The sequence below is a fragment of the Spermophilus citellus genome (assembly GCF_964194105.1).
Source record: "Spermophilus citellus genome assembly, chromosome: 3".
NCBI lineage: Eukaryota > Metazoa > Chordata > Mammalia > Rodentia > Sciuridae > Spermophilus > Spermophilus citellus.
This window is the reverse complement of record NC_138184.1, coordinates 57,958,827-57,982,250: the sequence shown is the minus strand read 5'-3', so window position 1 is coordinate 57,982,250 and position 23,424 is coordinate 57,958,827. Positions and strand designations below refer to the sequence as shown.

The 23,424-nt window shown below is 46.8% G+C and overlaps 1 protein-coding gene across 3 annotated transcripts in view; it reads left to right on the top strand.

Moving 5' to 3' along the window:
- Nucleotides 1-23,424, top strand: part of ADAMTS9 (ADAM metallopeptidase with thrombospondin type 1 motif 9) — a 158,990-nt gene that overhangs the window by 65,737 nt on the left and 69,829 nt on the right. For all 3 annotated transcript variants that reach the window (XM_081285542.1, XM_081285543.1, XM_081285541.1), the window contains 11 exons: nt 1,531-1,697; nt 1,771-1,900; nt 3,068-3,194; nt 7,394-7,604; nt 8,286-8,450; nt 10,626-10,787; nt 14,677-14,796; nt 16,316-16,420; nt 16,549-16,716; nt 18,801-19,070; nt 21,757-21,918. In XM_081285542.1, the coding sequence (XP_081141668.1) occupies nt 1,531-1,697; nt 1,771-1,900; nt 3,068-3,194; nt 7,394-7,604; nt 8,286-8,450; nt 10,626-10,787; nt 14,677-14,796; nt 16,316-16,420; nt 16,549-16,716; nt 18,801-19,070; nt 21,757-21,918 (1,787 nt within the window). The remainder of the gene's footprint in view (nt 1-1,530; nt 1,698-1,770; nt 1,901-3,067; nt 3,195-7,393; nt 7,605-8,285; nt 8,451-10,625; nt 10,788-14,676; nt 14,797-16,315; nt 16,421-16,548; nt 16,717-18,800; nt 19,071-21,756; nt 21,919-23,424) is intronic.

Genomic DNA, 23,424 nt, shown 5'->3' with positions numbered 1-23,424 from the left:
CTAATCCCAGCAGCTCGGGAGGCTGAGGCAGGAGGATCACAAGTTCAAAGCCAGCCTCAGCAACTTAGTGAGGCCCTAAGCAACTTAGTGAGACCCTGTCTCTAAATAAATACAAAATAGGGCTAGGGATGGGGCTTAGTAGTTGAGCACCCCTGGGTTCAGTCCCTGGTTTTCCCAGTCATTCCTGTTGGGTGGGGGGGGGGGAACAGGGTGACTGCCTGGAGAAAAGGATCCCCAGGGCCACATGTGAGGCTGGCTGCCACCCTGGGCCTCATTGGAAAGGTGGCACTGAGCATCATATTGTGTATTTGCAGGTATCACCATTTGTCAAATAGAGATGACCCCACAAAGACTCAGCAGGCTCAAGTAATGAAGGCATACATCAAGTGTACCTGTGTGGGAGGGGATCCCTCGCAGACCTTCTCCATGCACGGCTACACATTTTCAAATCAAATGAAATACATTGGCTTCCATCTGTGGTCCTGTGACTGTGGGGCTTCTTCAGGGAGCCCCAGGCTCACCAGATCCCTGTATTCTGTTTCTCTTAGTTTTCTCTATTCCACTTGGTTTCCATAGTCACCATCAGGAGTAGATGTTTTATCTCCATTTTAAAGAAATGGAGTCAGAGAGGGAAAGTGGATTGCCTAAGGACACAGCTGGCATTGGGCGAATCAGGAATGTGCTCGTGCCTGTGGGGCTGCAAAGCCCCTGATCTGTGGACTCTCTGCCTGTCAGGGTGGGATCTCATTTTCTTTTTCTTTTGTTTACTATTTTTTTATTTGATCTTTTTAGGTATACATGGCAGTAGAGTGTATTCTGACCTATTATGCATACATAGAGTCTAACTTCCCATTCTTGTGGTTGGACATGATGTGGAGTTTCCCTGGTCGTGTGTTCACATATGAATACAGGAAAGTTCTGTCCCATTCATTCCACTGTCTTTCCCATTCCCATCCCCCTCCCTTCCCTTCATTCCCCTTTGTCTAATCCAGTGAACTTCTATTCTTCCCTCCCTACTTCCACTTGCGTGTATCAGAGAGAACATGTGGACTTTGTTTTTTTTTTTGGATTGGCTTATTTTGCTTAGCATAATGATCTCTATAGTTCCATCCATTTACTGGCAAATGCTATCATTTCATTCTTCTTTAAGGTTGAGTAATATTCCCTTGTATATATTTACCACATTTTCTTTATCCATTCATCTGTTGAAGGGCACCTAGGTTGGCTCCATAACTTAGCTATTGTGAATTGATGTGGCTATGTCACTGTAGTATGCTGATTTTAAGTCCTTTGGGTATATACTGAGGAATGGCTAACTGGGTCAAATAGTGGTTCCATTTCTAGTTTTATGAGGAATCTCCACACTGCTTTCCAGAGCGTGTAGTCCCACCAACAACGCATGAGTGATCCTTTCCCCCACACCCTGGCCAACATCTGCTGTTACTCGCATTCTTGATGATCGGGGTATTTCATATTTCACACAAATGCTCCTGGGCAGCGGATCAGCAGGTTCTCTGTCCTCACCCACAGCTTTATCAAGCAGTAAAGGTGAATTCCTGCTCAACGGAGACTTCGTCGTCACCATGTCCAAAAGGGAAATCCGCGTTGGGAGCGCCGTGATTGAGTACAGCGGGTCGGACAACGTGGTAGAGCGCATCAACTCCACGGACCGCATTGAGCAGGAGCTGCTGCTGCAGGTAGGACCTGCCCTGGCCACGCCCCTCTCCGGGCTGGGGCTTGGCTGACCGCCCCCTGTCTCACCGCCCGCAGGTTCTGTCGGTGGGGAAGCTCTACAACCCCGACGTGCGCTACTCCTTCAACGTTCCCATCGAAGACAAGCCTCAGCAGTTCTACTGGAACAGTCACGGCCCCTGGCAGGCGTGCAGCAAGCCCTGCCAAGGTACCGCCTGCGGGTTTCTTTTGTGCGGATTCCAAGAGATGATGATGATGATGATGATGATGTTTTGGTACCAGGTGTTGAACTCAGGGGTACTTGACCACTGAGCCCCATCCCCAGCCCTATTTTGCATTTTATTTAGGGACAGGGTCTCACTGAGTTGCTTAGGGCCTCGATTTTGCTGAGGCTGGCTTTGAACTCACGATCCTCCTGCCTCAGCCTCCCCAGCCCCTGGGATTATAGGCATGCATTTTTATATATGAGAGAAACATACAACCCTTGACCTTCTGAGTTTGGTTTATTTCCCTTAACATAATGATCTCTAGTTCCATCCATTTTACTGCAAATGACATATTTCATTTTTATTTATGGCCAAATAAACCTCCCCTGTGTATATGGACCATATTTTCTTTATCCATTCATCCACTGGTGGACACCCAGGCTGGTTCCATAGTCTGCCTGTTGTGGATTGTGCTGCTGTAAACTTGGCTGTGCATGTGTCACTGTGGGAAGATGACTTTAATTCTTCAGGATAAATACAGACGGGTGATAAATTTGGGACCTGTGGTGGTTCCTTGCCTAGTCTTCTGAGGAACCTCCATACGGATTTCCACAACAGTTGTACTCATTTAGGATCCACCCACAGTGTGAAAGTGTTCCCCCTGCCATTCCTCTCCAGCACTTATTATTTGTATTCTTGGTGACTGCCATTCTGACTGGAGCTACATGAAATCTTGGTGTCATTTTGGCAAATTCGGGCTATGCTAGGTTTTCTTATCTAAAGAGCTTGGCACATAGGCGCATAGCCAAGCAAGATCCACTTGCCACTTTAATTTTTCAGAGACATGGTTTCAGTAGTCGCATACTCTTGATTTTTTTTTTTCCTTTGCTAAATTAAGGTCAGCAAACTGCAGCCACAGAGCCAATTCCAGCCTGCCACCTGCTTTTATAAATAAAGTTTTATTGGAACACAGCCATACCTATGTGTTTACGGATAATCTGTGACAGCTGTATTTTCTGCCCTGTCATGTTGAGACATGCTACAGAAATTGTGCTGGCCAACAAAACTGAAAATATTTATAAGCTGGTGTTCCTGTAGAAAATGCTTTCCAGACCTTAGTCTAAGTAGGACTGTGTGCTCTGAATAATTTTTTTGTCCTCTTTGCTCAGGGGAGCGGAAACGGAAACCTGTTTGCAGCAGGGAATCTGACCAGCTTACTGTGTCGGATCAGAGATGCGATCGGCTGCCCCAGCCAGCACCCATCACGGAAGCCTGCGGCACAGACTGTGACTTGAGGTGGGCCCGTGTGCCTCCTGCTCTTTGATGCTGAGTGGAGAGGGTCTTGCGGGGAGTCTGGGCATGTGGATCAGAAGGAGGGGGTGTTCAGCTTTAATCCTTCTTCCTAATATTTTGTGAGATGAGCTCTAGCCAGTTCTCCATCCGTTAGATCCTATCATCTAAGACACATGTCAGTGGATTTCTTGTTCTCCTAAGAATTAAATAATGAGTAGAGTGTGGTACTTGCCAGAAAACATTCCACCTAGATCTTCAGAACTCACTGATGAGGCATTCAAAGTCAGCAAGAACTGGGGAAACTAGCCTGGCACGCACCTGTCATCCCAGTGGCTCCAGAGGCTGAAGCAGCACGATCAAGAGTTCAAGACCAGCCTCAGCAACTTAGCAAGGCCCTAGGCAATCTAGGGAGACCCTGTGTCTAAATAAAATGTAAAAAGGGCTGGGGATGGGGCTCACTGATAAGTGCCTCTAGGTTCAATCCCCAGTACCAATAATATTACTAATAATTAAATTTTTAAAGTAATAATTAAAAGTCTTCAAAACAAAGAGTGGGGGGACTTTATCCCTCTATGCCTGTGATGTTCTGCATCCACCCAGGGCACATTCCACTCAGAACATGAACTCTTAGGCATGCCAAAGTTGCATGGAGGAGCAAGAAGAAAGTCTATTTAGAACTATCTAGATATTCAAACAAGTATTTATGAAAGTGAAGTCAGAGGCAGGAAGTATTGAATGGGTGGAGAACCCTGAAGCTTTCCTCTTGTCTGCAAGGTTAACAGTGTCCTAGTGAAGAACCTAGGGGTGCCTTGTGTATTCTACATGTCAAGTGGATGCAGCTAAGGTGTGCTGCCACCTCATCCCTCTTTTGCAGTCCAGAGATTAGGGGCAGAGTGGTATATGGCTGTGTTAAGGTCTCACCATTCGTAAGCCGCAGAGTGACTACTTGAACATTTTGAAGTTCCCACAGCACTGGATCAAAGCCTTCAAGTAGTGCAGGCTTCCTATAGTGCTGGAAGGAATGCAGATTTGGAGGTGGGGAGAGAAGAGTGCTGTGATTGATTAGTAATGCCTGTCATGGGAGTCAAAGTGGAAATTGTGATAAGTGTGCTCTCAGCCAGTCCTGACCTGAGGCTCTGACTTCAAAGACACTACCTTTCCACCCTCACACACTTCCTCTTGACACATTGTTACTGACCTGCTTGCTCATTGGCTTGCTCAAAAGCATTGACCAAAGTCACATATTATTGTAAAAAATAAAATAAAATATTAGTCATTAAAAGGTGAGCATTCACACTAACAACATTCTTTTTTTCAGCAAGGTAGGAGGTACCAGGGATTGAATTCAGGGGCACTGGACACTGAGCCACATCCCCATCCCTACTTTTTGTATTTTATTTAGAGACAGGGTCTCACTGAGCTGCTTAACACCTCGCTTTTGCTGAGGCTGGCTTTGAACTCATGATCCTCCTGACTCAGCCTCCCTAAGTGCTGGGATTACACCTTGTCAGCATGCCCAATTTAAGACAATATTTTTATTTTTCAGAAGTATCCAAATAAACCCATTTGCTTCAGTCAATTCGGTTAAATTAGAATTAAAGGTCCTTTCAGAAAAAATAATTAGTGGACTAATTGCTGGACTGAATTAATCACTAATGTTTGGCAGAAAAAACTAAATTGGTGCATAGATACCTTGAGATACAGCCTTAATAAATTGAGAAAGGTAGCACTTTCAGGTTAGCCTTCTTTCTAATTATCACTGTGAAAGTCATGGGATATGGTCACGTGTTTTCTAAGAACTATTTTTAACACTTATATGTTATTCTGTTAATAGTCTCACATTGATAGGATAGTATTTATATTTCTTATTGCCTTGTATATAATCTTATATTATCCTATTGATAGACCTAATAGCCTGTTGATTTCTCAAATACCACTATAACACAGGTATCATCACCATTTTACAAATAAGGCTAAGAGAAGTTAAGCAGATTGCCCAAGGTCACACAGCCAGCTAGTGCCACCTTCACTCTGTCAACCTGATGTCAATATAATCATGATTTGTGCTAATTATTTTGGGTACTGGGGATTGAACCCAGGGTTGCTTAATCACTGAGCCATGTCCCCCAGGCCTTTTTAATATTTTACATAGGGACAGAATCTCACTAAGTTGCTTATGGCCTAGCTATGTTGCTGAGGCTGGCTTTGAACTCAGGATCCTCCTGCGTCAGCCTCCTGAGCCTTTAGGATTACAGTCATGCACCACCATGCCCAGCTCAAACCAGTGTTTTTGAAAAGCCCTAACAAACAAGTCCTTCCCCAGTGGAGATGCATAACACTGATCAATACCCTGGAGGCTCTGAGAAGATCTGTAATATCAAAGCCAGTTTAATTTGGTAGTTCATAAAATCATTTAATCCCACAATCCTCAGCCAGACACTCCCCCGTCCCCCCCGCACAAACACAATCACACATTGTCCCTCAGTTTCCACTTATCGACGAGACATTGGGGGATGCAATTATGAAATTTACTCATTAAATATAATTGTGTTTAATTTCCCATGAAATGAACTGAATGATCTCAGCACACCGAAGTTAGACCACTGTCCAGAAAGAGAATCTAAGTCATGTGATAGTGTTTGGGAAGAATTTTTCACATGACCTTCCCACAGACTCTGCAAGCCTCTCTGCTGAGATTCTGGGCATCGTGTGGACATCAGGGAAATGACTTTGGTTGGGGTGCCCGCCTCCTTGATCCTGGATGGAAAACAACTTGTCCCAGAGAGTAGCCAAGATCAAAGTGCAGCTGAAAGTTCCAGATGCTTCTGTTGAATTGGTCCACACTTTTGCCCTCCTTCCTGCAGGAAGGGAGAGTTAGCCCCTGTTAAACTGTGATGGGATGAGATGAAGTGCTGGTCCTCAAGCCCCACTGAATGTGTTCTGGGTTAGAACAAAATCCTCTCGATATTGTGTCCCTCCAAGGGACAGTCTCCAGCCTACTGTCCTTGCCAATGGGCACCTCTGACCTGCTTCTGAGCATCAGTGAGAAATTCCATGACAAGAGTATCATGCAATAATCCTCTCCCCCTGCCCCCGACTCCTTTTCCAAACAGTTGTACATAGAAGAACTCTTAAAACACTGGAGATGAGCAAGCCATCCAATTTCCAAGCAGTAGCCAAATTCCAAAAGTCAAATCCAGTGAAGATTTTCAAGAAATCATCTTTTTTGAATTTGTAAATCCAATCAACAAAATTGTATTTCAAGTTCTATTATTTAGTTTATTCCTGCTGAAGTAAGAGTTCCAAGCCAGCCTCAGCAAAAGCAAGGCCCTAAGCAACTCAGTGAGACCCTGTCTCTAAGTAAAATACAAAATAGGGCTGGGGATGGGGCTCAGTGGCCGATTGCCCCCGAGTTCAATCCCTGGTACAAAAAAAAAAAGACTCATTTTATTAATTTTCCTTTTTTTTTTATTTTTATTTAAGCCCTGCTGACTTTGTTGCTAGGGTGTTAAAAGAAACTGACAATTTATTGGTATTTATTGAGCACTTACTGTGTGCCTACAAAGTTTCATTAAAAATACTGGGGATACAAAGATTTATAGATTCAAATCTAATTTTAAAAGCTTATTTTTTATAGCATGTAGATCACATCTTTGCAGAATTTAGTCTTTGTTCTCAGATAATAGTGCACAGGGTTTAACATACTGGAAATTCACAGTTGCAGTGCAAATTCTTCATTCTTTGAGTAACTCACAGAATGTTCATTGAGCACTTCCTAGCCTGGGCCCAGGCAGCAGAGGCTTCCTGTGATTGGTTTCCAAGAGAAGTTCTCTGTTAGAAAAAGCCAAATGAAATGCTAGATTGCATGAACTTTTTAAATATAAAGTGGCTCTTTCTGCTCGGTTGAATTCCAAAAAAATTTTTTTTCTTCTTCTTGGTTCCTTAAATTTCAGATGGACTGTATCAGAGAGAATCTTCCCAAAGATAGAGACTCTGGTCATCATTCTTTGACTTCTATGCATACCCGCAGCCATGAAAAATACATGGATAGTTGGTTTGAAATTGGATTTCAGTAACTCACTGGGGCTTTGAGCTCTAGGGTATTTGAGTTAAGGAAGAAAAAAGAACTCACCTCTTCCGCTCATTGGCTGAGCACGTGTGTTTTAACAGATGCATTGGTTTCTCTTTATTCTGCTTCACAGGTGGCACGTGGCCAGCAGGAGTGAATGCAGTGCCCAGTGTGGTTTAGGTTACCGCACGTTAGACATCTTCTGTGCCAAATACAGCAGGCTAGATGGCAAGACCGAGAAGGTGGATAATAGTTATTGCAATAGTCACCCCAAACCAAGCAACCGGGAGAAATGCTCAGGAGAATGTAACACAGGCGGCTGGCGCTATTCGGCTTGGACTGAAGTAAGTTGGTTCTCATAGAAGAGCGTCCTCTTGGATAAGTCGGATGACTTGATGGTGACTCCTTGCAGGATTGCATTAAGAAGCCCCATTTAGCTGGAAGCAGTGGTGCACACCTGTCATCCCAGCAGCTGGGGAGGCTGAGGCAGGAGGATCGTGAGTTCCTCAGCAAAAGCGAGGCCCTAAGCACCTCAGTGAGACCCTGTCTCTAAATAAAATATAAAAAGGGCTGGGGATGGGGCTCAGTGGTTAAGCACCCCTGGGTTCAATCCCTGGTACAAAAAAAAAAAAAAAAGGAGAACAAGAAGCCCCTTTTAGGCTGTGTAGAAAAGAGTACTGTGATTGATATGTAATGCCTGAACCCATTCAAGCTCCGAAGGAAAGAATCCCGTGATTGATTGGTAATGTCTGACCCGGGCAGAACAATTGCAGAACTAGTAATAACAATTGCAAGTGGTAAAACAAATCAACCAGCCACTTTTCTAGACCTCTCAGTCCATTTCCAATTTTATTTTCCTATGCCAATGAGCTACTGCGAACTTCAATATAAACCCAGGTAATAAAGTGAGAGCATGCAAAAGAAATCTCTCCAAAAGAAAAAGTAGAGTCAGCCGGGTGGGTTGGTGGTTAAGGTTAGAAGAGGATCTTGACTCCACAGTGGTCTGATTGGACTTTTCCTTACAGTGTTCTAAAAGCTGCGATGGGGGAAGCCAAAGGAGAAGGGCTATTTGTGTCAACACCCGCAATGACGTCCTGGATGACAGCAAATGTGCCCATCAGGAAAAAGTCACCATTCAGAGGTGCAATGAGTTCCCGTGTCCACAGTGGAAATCGGGAGACTGGTCAGAGGTGAGATGGAGGAGCTGCTGTTCCCCAGGTGGCCTTGGTTAGCTGACTGTGGGTCCCCCTGGTGTGTTGAAGGCTGAGCCTACAGAACCTCTCCCTCCACCCCTTGAGAAAGCAGCAGGCCCGTTCCCCACCCAGGCTCTGACTGAGTACTGGCTGGGCCTTGTCCACCAGAGACCTTGACGTCACGGGGTGTGTCTGGATCCACCATGAGAGCTTCTGTTGGTGACTTTGGAGTCCCAGCTCTCTCACCCTCCCCCCTCGTTGAGCCCTAAGTATCTGAGTGGGAGTCAGGACTGTAGTAGTCCTGAGGCTCGGCTAGCTCAGGCCTCAAGTCCTCATCTTGGAAATCAGAGATGTCCACCCCAGGGAGGGACCTCTGACTTGGGCATCCATTTACCGGAGGAAAACTTAGATGAAAGAGAAAAGGATCAGGCTGAGGTCCAGACCCGGGCCTTTCCCATCCCTGAGCTTGTGAAGTTTGTGTCCAGGACAGTGAGGAGAAGAAGGGCTCTGAGCTTCACCCTGGTGAGCCCAGCCCAGGAGAGTCACCAAGAGGCCCACCCCTTCCACCTTCCTAAGGGGCGCAGGAGGAAGGGAATCAAGGTTCCAGTATGAAGGAGCCAAGTCAGGAGTGTGGGGAGGAGGGTCCTTACAGCCACAGTCACCACAGCCGTATCCTTCCCTCTTCCACGGAAGTGCAGCCTAAACCATTTACCTTCACCATCAAATAAAGTGCGGGTCTGAAGAGGAGAGGGTTAGTGTCGGTGGAATGAATGGTGGGAAGCAGTGATACAGGCGGTGGTGAGGGCTCCTGCCAAGGGGACCCGTAGACCTAAGTTTGAGTTCTCAGTTAAACTCTCTCTTATCTGGTTTAAAAAAACCAGAAAGGAAGAGGCTGGGTGCTGTGGCCCACATCTGCAACCCCAGCAGCTCTGGAGGCTGAGGCAGGAGGATCACGAGTTCACAGCCAGCCTCAGCAACTCAGCAAGACCCTGTCTCTAAATAAAATATAAAAAGGGCTGGGGATGTGGCTCAGTGGTTAAGCACCCCTAGGTCAATCCCTGGTACCCGCCTCACCAAAAAAATGAAAGGTGGTAGTAGGCTTGAATTTTACTTAGATGGCTAATTCTAGGTGAAGTATCATGTCAAATTAGGTAACAGACCTTTGATCAGTTAGGGGTGGGGAAGATCAGACTAAGAACTCAGAATGGTCCAAAATTCCTTAGATAAAAACACTGGAAGGGAAACAGCTAAGTGTAGTTCACACTTGGCCCTCATGCAGTGAGATTTTGACTAATGTCCTTTATTTTTCAAAATTTCTAAAGTAAGCTGGGTATGGTGGCGCACGCCTGTAATCCCAGAGCCAGGCTCTTCCAACCTAATGAGTTAGATCAAGGCACAGAGTCATCAGGCTTGGAGGAAACTTTTCCCAAGTCCTCCTGCTCTGTGGGTCCTGTAGTCTTAACTTGATCCAGAGACTTGGGAGCAGGAGGATGGCGAGTTCAAGGCCAGCCTCAGCAACTAGGGAGGCCCTAAGCAACTCAGCAAGACCCTGTCTCTAAATAAAATACAAAATAGGGCTGGGGATGTGGCTCGGTGGTTAAGCACCCCTGGGTTCAATCCCCAGTGCTTGCCCCCAAAAAATGTTTCTTAAATGGACATGAACAATAATGACGTTGATATTTGACCTGTTTTGAGGTAAAAATTTGTGCTAAGTCCTTTACCCGGATGCCTTTCCTTTAGTGTTCACAACACTTTGCAGTAGGCAGGGCTGTTAACCCATTTTACAGATGAGAAAATGAAAGCCCAGGGGGCCCCTCTGACTCGATTGCATTGGGGTTCAAACACAGGTCGGTTTGACTTAAACCCCTAGAGAATCACGAATGCTGTCTTTTTAGTATTTTAGGGATTGACACTCTGTTGAGTTTATTCTCTGTTTAAAAGTGGCTCAGAGACTAAGTACAGAAAGGAAGAGAGAGAGGAGGGCAGGAGGAGGAAAAAAAGGAGAGAGAGAGAAAGAGAGAGAGAGAGAACGTGTACATGCGTGCATGTGCCTCTGTCTATCTAGACAGCCATGGAGATAGGCCACGCCTCTTCTCACTGGTGACTACCCTCCACCGGCCCAAACCACAGCCCCGATGGCCGGCCCCTGACTGCCTCTGCTTTTCATTGCAGTGCTTGGTCACCTGTGGAAAAGGGCACAAGCATCGCCAGGTCTGGTGTCAGTTTGAAGACCGAGTAAACGACAGGCTCTGTGACCCTGAGACCAAGCCAGTGTCCATGCAAACTTGTCAGCAGCCGGAATGTGCGTCCTGGCAGGCGGGTCCCTGGGGACAGGTATTTTAATCGATAAGATTCTTGGCTACATTCTTTCCCCGTCTTATCTGGGGAGGGCTTGTGCGGGGCATTCCAGGGCCTCCCCAGCTCTGGGCCTCCCCAGCTCTGGGCCTCCCCAGCTCTGGGCCTCCCCAGCTCTGCGGCCTCCCCAGCTCTGCGGCCTCCCCAGCTCCGTGGCCCTGGAGCAAGCACTTGAGACCCTCTGCCCCGTCCAGCTCCCCTCACCATGTTGCCGCTTCCCTGCCAGAGTTCAGGGCTCTGTCCGCAGCCCCACTCTTTGGCTTCAACTGCACGTGCGCCTTGAAACAAATCCACAGCAGACTCTGCATCTGCCTCCGCGGGGCTGCTACAGAGTATGATCCGATCCGTGCCTGAGCCTTTGGCAGGAGGTCTGGGGTGGGATGTGGAAGGGCTATTTTGGCTCCCAATGTCGCGATTCCAGAGCTGGCTTCCCAGAAAGAAGCAGGCTCTTCCAACCTAATGAGTTAGATCAAGGGCACAGAGTCATCAGGCTTGGAGGGAACCTTTCCCAAGTCCTCCTGGTCTGCGAGTCCTGTAGTCTTAACTTGATCCAGTCTTAAAGGAGAGAGGGGGCCTCCCTGGGTCTTGTATTCACCCCTGGAATTCAGTCCTCCCTAATATAGAAGCAAATATTCATGTACTGTTGAAGCAGGACTCCGAGTTCCCAGCACAGGGCTAGAGCAGCTGTGGGATGTCACTTATGTAACCTCTTGAAGAATGTTGAAGAATGACTCTCCCTGCACCCTGACCAGCCATGGCCCCTTCTGTCCTTTAGCCTCTGTCTTCATTTCCAAATTTCCGTGCAGTCAATGACAGCAGCTTCATTGCTTCATTTCTGCAATGTCTGCCATCCATACTTTTTTTGCAGGGGGTGGTACCAGAGATTGAACCCAGGGACACTTAACCACTAAGCCACTTCCCCAGAGTTATTTAGTCTTTTATTTAGAGACAGAGTCTCATTGAGTTGATGAGGGCCTTGCCATTGCTGAAGCTGGCTTACAACTCATGATTCTCCTGCCTCAGCCTCCTGAGCCTCTGGGATTAGAGTCATGCAACACTGCACCCAGCCATATTTTTAAAAATTAAAGTGAAACTCATAGTACAAAAACTAACATTTTTAAATGAAAAAAATCAGAGACCTATAACATATTCATAATGTTTTGCAGTCTCTATTTACTTCCAAAACATTTTCATCAGCCCCCCAGAAGAAACCTTGACACATCAAGTGGGTTGTTCTCTACACCCTTCTTCCCTTAGGGCCTAGCAGCCACCAGTTTGCATTCTGTCCATATGGATTTGCCTGTTTGGACATTTCATAGAAATGGAATTATATGCTGGGTGTGGTGGTGCACATCTTAATCTTAGCAGCTGGGGAGGCTGAGACAGGAGGATCGTGAGTTCAAAGCCAGCCTCAGAAACTTAGTGAGGCCCTCAGCAGCTCAGTGAGACCCTGTGTCTAAATAAAATACAAAATAGGGCTGGGGGTGTGGCTCAGTGGTTGAGTGCCCCTGAGTTCAATCCTCAGTACCCCACCCCCTGAAAAGAAATGGAATTATACAGTACGTGGCCGTCTGTATCTGTCTTCGTATTGCATGCTGCTTTCAAAGTTCACTTATGTGGTAGCATGTATTGGTATTTCATTCCAATTCTTACCTGAATAATATTCCATTCTATGGATGTAAAACAATTTGTTTATGCCTTTATTTTTTATGGATATTTAGGTTGTCTCTACTCTTTGGCTACTGTGAATTACTAGCTGAATATTCACAAATATGTATCTATTTGAGTACTTGATTTAACTCCTTTGAGATCTATATACCTGGGAATGCAATTGCTGGATCATCAATTCTGTGTTTAATCTTTAAATTTCCAAGTGGTTTTCCATAGCACTGTACCATTTTACATCATAAAAGCAATATGCAAGGGTTCTAATTTTTCCATTTCCTTTTGGGGGGGCGCAGGGGTGGGGTACCAGGGTTTGAACTCAGGGACACTCAACCACTGAGTCCCATCCCCAGCCCTATTTTGTATTTTATTTAGAGACAGGGTCTCACTGAGTTGTTTAGTGCCTTGCTAAGTTGCTGAGGCTGGCTTTGAACTCACGATCCTCCTGCCTCAGCCTCCTGAGTTGCTGAAATTACAGGTGTGTGTCACCACACCCAACTTTCTAATCTTTATTATTTCCTTTCTTCTCCTAATTTTGGGCTTACTTTGCTCTTCTGTTTCTTCCTTCTTAAGCTACATACACATTTTGCTCATTGGTTTGAGGTTGTTTTTCTTTATCTTACACAGTCATTTGCAACTATCAATTTCTTGTGAGCCCTGCTTTCCCTGAATCTCGTAAATTTTCTTATTTCTGTTTTGTTTTCATCCATCTCAAGTACTTTCCTGTGTCCCTTGTGATTTCTTCTTTGGCCTGTGGGTTGTTTGAACACATGTTAATGTCCATGCATCTGTGAACTTGGCCGATTTGCCTCTGTTGATTCCCTTGTGGTCAGAAAACATGCTTTGTGTTACCTTCTTATTAAATGTCTTGAGCCCTCTTGGGTGGCCTAACGTGTGACCTGTTTTGGAAAATGTTCCCACATTGGAGAGCAATGTGCAATATGGTAGGTGGGTGAGCAAAGATGCCACCACACTTATTGAAATTGGTCGGTGCTCTCCGAGTGGCCATAAGATTTTCTGAGATGCCACAGTTCCAAAAATGTTGGTTCTGCCCGTTGTTACCAGCTTGATGGTTGCTTCAGTGGAGAGACTAATTTTTGGAACTTCTTACTTACTCTGCCGTGTCTCTGACCTCACTCCTGCTGTTAGACTGCTTTTCAAAATCTGTTTCTCTATTAGATTTATTTTGCCCTTGTATTTATTTCCTTTCCTACCTGGATACAATGGTGTCTTTTTAGCTAACTTTTGATTATTGCATTTTTAGGTGGTTTCTAATACCTTGTGATCTATTATAAGAGCATCGTGCTGTTCAAAAATAGGGACGCAAACTCCAATTATTTCCTCAGAATGTTTTTTCAGAAGCCAGGGAAGGCAGCAGAGCTCTGCGAAGTACTTGTGTGAACTAGAGTGCTGTCTAGGTCGCACGTAAAAGGGGGCTCTTCCCTCCCCTTGGGGCTCACCGCCGAGGGACTGAACCCCGAGTCACTGAGCTTTTCATTGCTGTGACTCAACTACCTGACGGAAACAACTTAGAGGAGGAAGGTTCATCTTGGCTCAAGGTGCCAGTCTGTGGTCCGATGGCACTATTAGTTTGGGCCTGAGGCAGGACCCCATGGTGAAAGGTACGGGGGAAGAAATTCTCAAGGCAGCCAGAGGCAGAAAGAGTTGGACAGGAAGGGACCAGGGACAAGATATGGTCCCCAAGTCCAGTGATCTTCTTTCTCCAACTGTGCCCCACCTGCCTGCACTTCTGTCACTTCCCATTTGACCATGTGGCTCTCATGGGTTAGGCCACTAATGAGGTCAGGCCCACATGATCTATTCACTTCCCAGAAGCCACACCGATGAGCATTATTGTCTGGGGGACCAAGCCGTCACACATGGGTCTTCAGAAGACACTTCATATCCAAACTGTAAGAAACCTCTATGTATATAATTCTACTAGGAGGCGACAATAATTCCAAGTGTCACATAATAGTTGATCAGTAAATAGACTGATGCATTATGATGAATGGTCCAATCATTATAGTGTCATCATAATCACGGGCAAATGAAGCTACTGATTGGTGCAGAGCTAGCAGCTAAGTGCTTTGGGCGTCGGCCCCTCTGGCCTCCTACGATGGAAATGCTTTTCTCGGGCAGATGTTTGGGGCAGTGGGGAAAGGGAAGACTTCTGAATGTTGTGTCCATTTTCCTCCCCCAGTGTAGTGTCACCTGTGGACAGGGTTACCAGCTACGGGCAGTGAAGTGCATCATTGGGACCTACGGGTCAGCGGTAGACGACAGTGACTGTAACGCAGCCACCAGACCAACGGACACCCAGGTGAGTCCCCCTTGTCCACCTCAGTGACCGACGTTGGGCATGGAGACGCCACGACATCCCAGGGGTTCAGACAGAATCAGAACCTTCTCCTCTGTGAGGACAGCAGTCAGGCTGCCACTTGGTTAAATCACCTGGATTTACTTATACGCTGTGTTTAGAGTCTGATACTTTGTTTTATTGCTTTTGTCCTTTTCTGGTTATTTGATATATTTTATTTTTATTTATTTTTGGTACCAGGGATTGAACCCAGGGACACTCAACCACTGAGCCCCCAAACCCAGCCCCATTTATATCTTATTTATAGACAGTTGCTTTGGGCCTCACTGAGTTGCTGAGGCTGGCTTTGAACTAGTAATCCTCCTGCCTTAGCCTCTCAAGCCACTGGGATGACAGGAATGTGCCACCACACCTGACTCTGACTTTATTCTAATCAGGAGGCAAATATTGGTTGACTTCCTTTTACCTGAACTTAGATTTAATTTTTAATGATTTCTTCAAAGAATTCAGTAACTAATGTCATGATTTCAGGCAGCGTGTGCTGAAGCTAGCTTGGACCCGCTCACCAGAGCCTGGGTCAATGTCACAGGAACTTGGTGAGCTGGAGATTAAATATAGCCATTAGTTTAACATGAGAAATACGAATCTTTATTTAAGTAGAAGGTATTAAAGACAAATCTGATAAATACCTAAACTTATCGCTTCCTGATTATTTTAGTAGTCACTCTTGTCTATGCTCTCGGGCCGTTTGCCTCTGGTACCTGTGTGGGGGAAGCCCACTGTGCTGCTCAGCACCTTCCCGACTCTGGATTGACTGACGTCTCTTTTTAGATGAGCAAGTGGATCTATAATAGGACTTTAAAAACCATTTAGTAGACCCTGCCCTGAATCCAGACATCTGAAAAGGGATGATATCACATTCTGCACTGACGAAATCCAGCCAGGACTATCAGGAGACACACAGGAATCTGATCTGGGTTTGCTCAGCTCAAGGCAGAAACAGAAAGAGTCACACAGGAAGGGACCAAGGACAAGATGTAGTCCCCAAGGCCAAGGGTTAAGGGAACTCTTTTTTGTCATTGTTCCTTTTAGATATCCAGGGCAGTAGAGTGTATTTGCACATATCTCATACACATGGAGTCTAACTTCCCGTTCTTGTGGTTGGACATGATGTGGAGTTTCCCTGGTCGTGTGTTCACATATGAACACAGGAAAGTTCTGTCCCATTCACTCCACTGTCTTTCCTGTTCCCATCTCCATTCGGTCCCCTTCATCCCCCCCGTGTCTCAGCCAGTGACCTCTGTTCTCCTCCTCACATTGTGAGTCAGCCTCTGCACATCCGAAGGAACATTCAGCCTTTGGTTTGGACACTGACTCACTTCACTCAGCCCCACCCATTACTGCAGATGCCCTCATTGCCCCCTCTGTGTGGCGGTCGGGACTGCTTGCCCGTGTGTTCTCATCCACTCTCTAAATGTGTGATGACTTGAAATAAGCAGGTTTTCTCCCCTTTTGCATCTAGGACTGTGAATTCCCATCCTGTCACCCTTCCCCAGTGGTTCCAGAAACAAGGAGAAGCGCACACAATGGTCCAAGAACCCAGTGGCGATTTGGATCCTGGACTCCAGTAAGAAATAGATGGGGCGGAGCAGGGAGGGCAGAGAGGACAGGTGTTCTCTGATGGACGACAGGGGGTGGCCAGTGCCTGTAAGACCCTCCCTCAGTCCCCTGCTGCACTGTTTCCCTCCCACCCAGTGCTCAGCCACCTGTGGCAAAGGGACCCGGATGAGGTATGTCAGCTGCCGGGACGAGGACGGCTTGGTGGCTGAGGACAGCGCATGTGCTGCCCTGCCCAAACCAGTGGCCAAGGAGGAGTGCTCCGTGACCCCCTGTGGGAGGTGGAAAGCCCTGGACTGGAGCCCTGTAAGCCCTGACTTCTGAGGAATTGGGAACCGGTGGGGGATGGGCAGGGGTGGGGGATGGGCACGGGGGGGTGAGGGATGGGCAGAGGGGGGAAGGGCCCGGGTCCCAGTGTCAATGGTGAGATTTTAGAATGGGGCTGAGTTTGTGATGGAGTTATTCCACCCACAGTACAGCTGGTCAGGGGTACAAAAGATGCACATTTTTAAAAAGATGTAGATTGATTATCATGGGCTTGCAGACCTTCCTGCTGGGCTGGCTGGAAACCCCAGTCTTCGTGGAGACATGTCAGCGTGTAGTGGGTCCGCAGGGTGCAGGATGGGTGGGGGGAGAGTGCAAGACACCCTCTTTCTTTGAGTCTGGGGGCCTCCTGTGTACTGTGGTCCCTCAAAGTCAAGTGGGTCTAGTTCCCTGCCAAGAGTGGGAAGTGAGTATCCTCCCCCAGTGCCCTGTGCACACCAACCACCATCTGTGGGTTTTTTTACTTTTTCTTTGTTCCTTTTAGATATACATGACAGTAGAGTGTATTTGGACACATCACACATACATGGAGTCTAACTTCCCAGTCTTGTGGTTGTACATGATGTGGGGTTTCCCTGGTCGTGTGTTTATATATGGACATGGGAAATTTCTGTCCCATTCATTCCACTGTCTTTCCCATTCCCATCCCCTTCCCTTCTCCCCATTCCTCCCTCGCCAATCCAGTAAACTTCCACTCCTCCTTCCCCGCCCCATGGTGAGTTCAGCATCCACACATCAGAGGGGACATTTAGCTTTTGGTTTGGGGGGATTGTCTTATTTCACTTAGCATGATAGTCTCCAGCCCCATCCATTTACCTGCAAATGCTATAATTTCATTCTTCTTTATGGCTGAGTAATATTCCATTGTGCATATGTACATTTTTGTGGGTTTTTATAAAAGTAGATGAACCTTTGTCTACAGGAAACTATTGCTTTCTGCCCTGAAAAAGTCATGGAGTCCAGGAAAAAGCTTAGCATAGGTGAAAAGGAGACATAAGGAATGAAGGTTATAGTAGTAAATATCAAAATATGAACATAAAATTGGAGGAGTCAAATAGAACTCTCTAAAATCCCAAACATTATGATTTACCAGTTGTATCATCCTAGGTAATTTCAATTCTCATTTTTCTTCTGCTCTCAAAAACAAAAAGAGCACCTACTTTGCAAAATGGCTGTGAGGGTTATTTGAGATTATAGATGGTAAATGCTTTACAGAAAATAGGTCCTCAATAAACAGTGTCCATCCTTCAGTCCGGGCATCTGTCTGTCAGATCCTGGTGTTTATTCATCAGCTATTTGTGAAAGAGCAGCGAACCAAGAATAACAGAGTCCCTGCCTTATGCAAGAATATCCCAGTGGAGAAACCTGTCAGCGAACAAATAAAGCAATGTCTGCTACAGCAGCAGGTCCTGATGAGAGCTAGACATAGTCGAGCAGCGCATGGCCTAGAGAGAGCCGTGAGCAGGACCTGAGTGAGGACAGTCAGCCGCACGGGTTCTGTTTGGTGCAGCAGGATGCACAGCGGGGTGAGGCCCCCGAGCCGGTAGCTTGGAGTGTGCACAAGCACCCTAGAGGCCAGGGTGGCTGGGGCATAGTGAGGGTGACTGAGAGGCGCTCATCAGGTACCCAGTGGTGTCCCCAGAAAGAGCCTACTAGGTCAGCAGAAGGACATTGGTTATTATTGTGAGTGACCTGGGAAGTCACTGGAGGGACCCATGATGTGACTTTTGTCCTAAAGGGTCATGTTTTGGGACCTGCAGACAGCAGACTCAGGCGGAGAGCATCAGGTCCTGAGCCTGGTTGAAAGGCCATCGCAATACCCCAGGGAAGGCCAGATCTCCAAGTCAGGCCACCGTCGCTGTGGCCATCGTGACAAGTGGCTGGATCAGGGACATACCTCGAACACTGAGTTATGGGACAGGAGGAAGAGAGGAGTCAAGGTCCATTCCAAGCCTTTGGGGCCTGAGCATCTGGGAAAGTAGTAGCCGTGTGCAGAAATGAACATGCAAGGCCTCCACAGCGCCCCCCAGTGACCACTCCTTTTTCTTTCTGAACATCCGACATAGTGCTCTGTGACGTGTGGGCAAGGTAGGGCAACCCGGCAGGTGGTATGTGTCAACTACAGTGACCACGGGATTGACCAGAGCGAGTGCGACCCCGACTACATCCCAGAGACTGAACAGGACTGCGCCATGTCCCCGTGCCCTCAGCGGACCCCGGACAAGGGCCTCCCTCAGCACCCCTTCCAGAATGAGGACTACCGGCCCCGGAGCCCCAACCCCAGCCGCACACACGTGCTGGGGGGAAACCAGTGGAGGACGGGCCCCTGGGGAGCCGTGAGTATCACAGAAGACACCCCACACACACTTGCTTCTCTCCCTGAGGTCGAGTTTGGGGAAGGAAAGTTCTAGAAATGCCTCTGCACCTGTCTGCTCTTCCTTAGGGACTGGTGTGTGGTTTCATGGGCTCTGGGTGAAGGCAATGTATAGTTAGATGTGTAGTTAGAGCCACTCAGTATGGTCCCCGAAAAGATGCTCTGGGAGGACTCACTCCTCAAAGGGGCAGGGAATGCATGGAGGAGCGGTTGTCACTGCTGGGTGACAGGAGCAGGTGGCCTCTTGGGCAGTATTGTGAAAGCCAGAATGAGTCAGGCAGCTCAGACCTGGAGGGAAAGAGCAGAGAGACTATTCTAAAAGGGAGTCTTTTTTTTATTATTATTCCTTTAGATGTGCATGACAGTAGAGTGCATTTTGAGCTATCACACATACATGGGGTCTAACTTCCCATTCTTGTATTTGGACATGATGTGGAGTTTTATGGATCATGTGTTCATATATGAACACAGGAAAGTTCTGCCCATTCATTCCACTGTCTTTCCTATTCCCATCTCCCCCTTTATTCTCCTTTGTCTAATGCAGTGAACTTCTTCTATTCCCCACCGTTATTGTGTGTTAGCATCTGCACATCAGAGAGAACATTTGTCCTTTGGTTTTTTGGGACTGGTTTATTTCACGTAGCACGATGGCCTCCAGTTCCATTCATTTACTGGTAAACACCAAAATTCCATTCTTCTTTATGGATGAGTAATATTCCATCTGTATATAGACCACATTTTCTTTCTTTTTTTTTTTTAATTATTTTATTGTTGGTTGTTCATAACATTACATAGTTCTTAACATACCATATTTCACAGATTGATTCAAGTGGGTTATGAACTCCCATTTTTACCCCGTATACAGATTGCTGTGTCACATCAGTTACATTTCCATTGATTTACAAATTGCCTTTCTAGTGACTGATGTATTCTGCTGTCTATCCCATTCTCCACTTAGACCACATTTTCTTTATCCACTCATCTGTTGAAGGGCACCTAGGTTGGTCCCATAGCTCAGCTATTGTGAATTGAGCTGCTATGAACATGGAAAGGGAGTTCTTAAAGAAAGTGGCTTTTCTTTCTGCCATTTTCCAGATGAATACACTCTATAGTGGCATAGTTGCTATTTCACTGGTATTAGATTAAAGAGGAAATACTCCTGTTAGATAACCTAAGTGCTGCTTGGGGTAGGGGAGCATCTTATTCCCTAAAAGTTAGCAGTGCGGGTAGACTGCAGATGTCTCCATTTGATCAAAAACTTGCACTTTCAAATTTGAGGGGGCTGAGGAGGTCCTCTCACCTGTGAGCCTCAGTGTCCTCAATTGTAAAATGAGGGTACCATTAATTCCTGCTCTCTTTGGTAGTATGAATTAAATGAGATGATCTGGGGGCAGTGGTGCACACCTGGAATCCCAGCAGCTCAGGCAGGAGGATCCCAAGTTCAAAGCCAGCCTCAGCAAAAGTGAGGCCCTAAGCAACTCAGTGAGACCCTGTCTCTAAATAAAATACAAAATAGGGCTGGGGATGGGGCTCAGTGGCTGAGTGCTCCTGAGTTCAATCTTCAGTACCCCCCCCCCAAAAAAAAGATTGCAAATGCCATGTGCAACTTGATAATTTGTAAAAATGACATAGCTCCCAGGGCCAGATGGTTATTTTGGAGGCAAACCCATTTTATAACTGAAGGGGCAGAGTAAAGGATGCAGGCAATCACTCTGGGCTAAAAGGGTAAGGAAATCATGGGAACACAAAACATTCCAGGTGCGGCTTCTCGAGAGAGCTGAGCAGCTTGTGTGGGAAATGGGGGGGGGAATGCCAACCTCAGCCATCAGTGTGTTAGATTGAAGTGCCCAAAGACAGGCTCCTCAAGACAAATTCAACTAAGTTCATTGGGGAAGTAAAAAAATTAAATGAACAAAACATATCTATCTTGTTCCCATGAAGCCATTGAACTCAAGGGAGTCCTGTCTCAATGACACTCGAGGCTGCCTCCTGCAGTAACTGAGTGAGGTCCTGAGGAAGCATCATTTCAACAAGTGGCAATTCATTAAGCCAGTAATTTGACCTCTGTGTTGAAAGGGACGTCCAACGTTGGTTCCAACTAAACTCTCCAAATTTTGAAAAGAATCTCCAAAGGGACTGGAGAGAGAGCTCAGTTGGCAGAGCGCTTGCCTGGCATGCACAAGGCCCTGGGTTCACTCCCCAGCAGTGCACAAAAAGAAGAATCTCCAAATAAACTATGATGTCCATTGACCCTCCCCTCCCCCACCCACTCCACCCCACCTTGCAGAGAAATTAAGGGGGACAATAAATGGGACTAATTTAGAAGTCTCATGAGCTTGGGAGGCTGAGGCAGGAGGATCTCGAGTTCAAAGCCAGCCTCAGCAATTTAGCGAGGCCCTAAGCAATTCAGTGAGACCCTGTCTTTAAATAAAATATAAAAAAGGGCTGGGGATGTGGCTCAGTGGTTAAATGACCCTGAGTTCAATCCTAGTTACAAAAAAAAAAAAAAAAAAGAGGTCCCCAGCTGCTTTGTCCTGGTTGCAGATGCTCAGGAACAGTTTCTGTCACATTGTCTGAGTTGCAGCCAGTTGCTGCTTGTCTCTCCAGCGGAGGTGGTGCTGAGGGTTAACTTGTCACCCGTGTGTTAGTGTTCCAGTACCTGTGCCGGAGGGGCCCAGCGGCGAGTCGTGGTGTGTCAGGATGAAAACGGATACACTGCAAACGACTGTGTGGAGAGAATCAAACCCGACGAGCAGAGGGCCTGCGAATCCGGTCCTTGTCCCCAGTGGGCTTACGGCAACTGGGGAGAGGTGAGGACAAACCACCCGTCCCTGTTCCTCTGAAGGAATCGTGTCATCGTTTGTATTATAAGGAACAAGAACCAGCTTGAATAGAAACTTCTGGGTTTGGGATACATTAGGAAACCTGGCTTCGTGCTGTTCTTATTTAAACAATTTGCTTATAACCAATAAGAGACAGCTTGAACACATACAGAAGGCAGATTAGGAGAAAATGTTGATAAATGCTGGTTTAAGTTATTGATTAACTAATCTTTGATGATTTTTTTTAAAAAATGGATGCTTTTAGCTGGGCACGGTGGTGCCTGCCTATAATCCCAGCAGCTTGGGAGGCTGAGGCAGGAGGATCATGAGTTCAAAGCCAGCCTCAGCAATGGCAAGGCCCTAAGCAACTCAGTGAGACCTGTCTCTAAATAAAATAAAAAATAGAGCTGGGGAAGTGGCTCAGTGGTTGAGTTCCCCTGAGTTCAATCCCTGGTATCCCCCCCAAAATAATAATTGACATCATTAATGTTAAAAATCTTCATGATCCTTCGTGGTACTGTTATGAAGGGGAGCTTGAGTCCCTGTTGCACTTAATGGTGGAGTTGAGAAGCTTCTGGTTTTGCGTTTAACCAAGAATACAGCTCTCTCCTGCTAAATCCACAGGAAGAGCACCTACTTAAAGCTCATCGAGCCGTTCTGTCTGGACTGTAAAATTTATGAAATGAAAAATGTCAGTTAGCACCTGGGAGACCCCAGAGCCAAGAGGAGGAATGAGAAACCAGCTTGCGGGCCCCTTGATGCGTGCTCTGGCTGAGGGCAGTGGCACCCACCTCCCCTGATTCCATTCGCGCCACCTGGTAGTGGCAGGCAGAGCAGGGGCTTTGGCTGACTGTCATCCACAGTTACGTCATCCTGGAGAGCTTCCCCGAAGGGAAGGGAGGGGGAGGGAGGCTCAGAGCCTGGTGGATTGTGGGTTTCCCAGAACTCCTTGCAAAACCCCTGTCCTCTGGGACCCGCGATTAAGCTTCTGTAATTGGACCCACACCAGCCGAGTGCAGGCATTTTTGGGACGTGAGCTGTCAGCACAGAGTGATCCTTCCAGATTCTAGGGAGATCTGGCCTCACACAGCAGGGGAACTGACTGTCAGGGTCCCTGGATGTGAGCACAGCAGTACTGTCCAAGAAATGCGACTTGTTCCTGCCTCAGAAGTTTGAGTCCCGCCAGGAGTCTGAGCCAACATCTCCCACCCCATTGCTTATTCATCCCAGGGGCAAGTCATCCTTGTCCTAAGATTCAGAGAGAGAGAGTAAAATACATTAGCATCATAAAGGTCTAAAGAGATTAGAGTCAGAAAATCATCAGAGGTTGGTGACAGCTTAGAAATTGCCAGAAAATAGCTGGGCACGGTGCTGCACGCCTGTAATCCCAGCAACCCGGGAGGCTGAGGCAGGAGGATGGTGAGTTCAAAGCCAGACTCAGCAATTTAGTGAGACTCTGTCTCAAAATAAAAAATAAAAAGGGCTGGCTGGGGG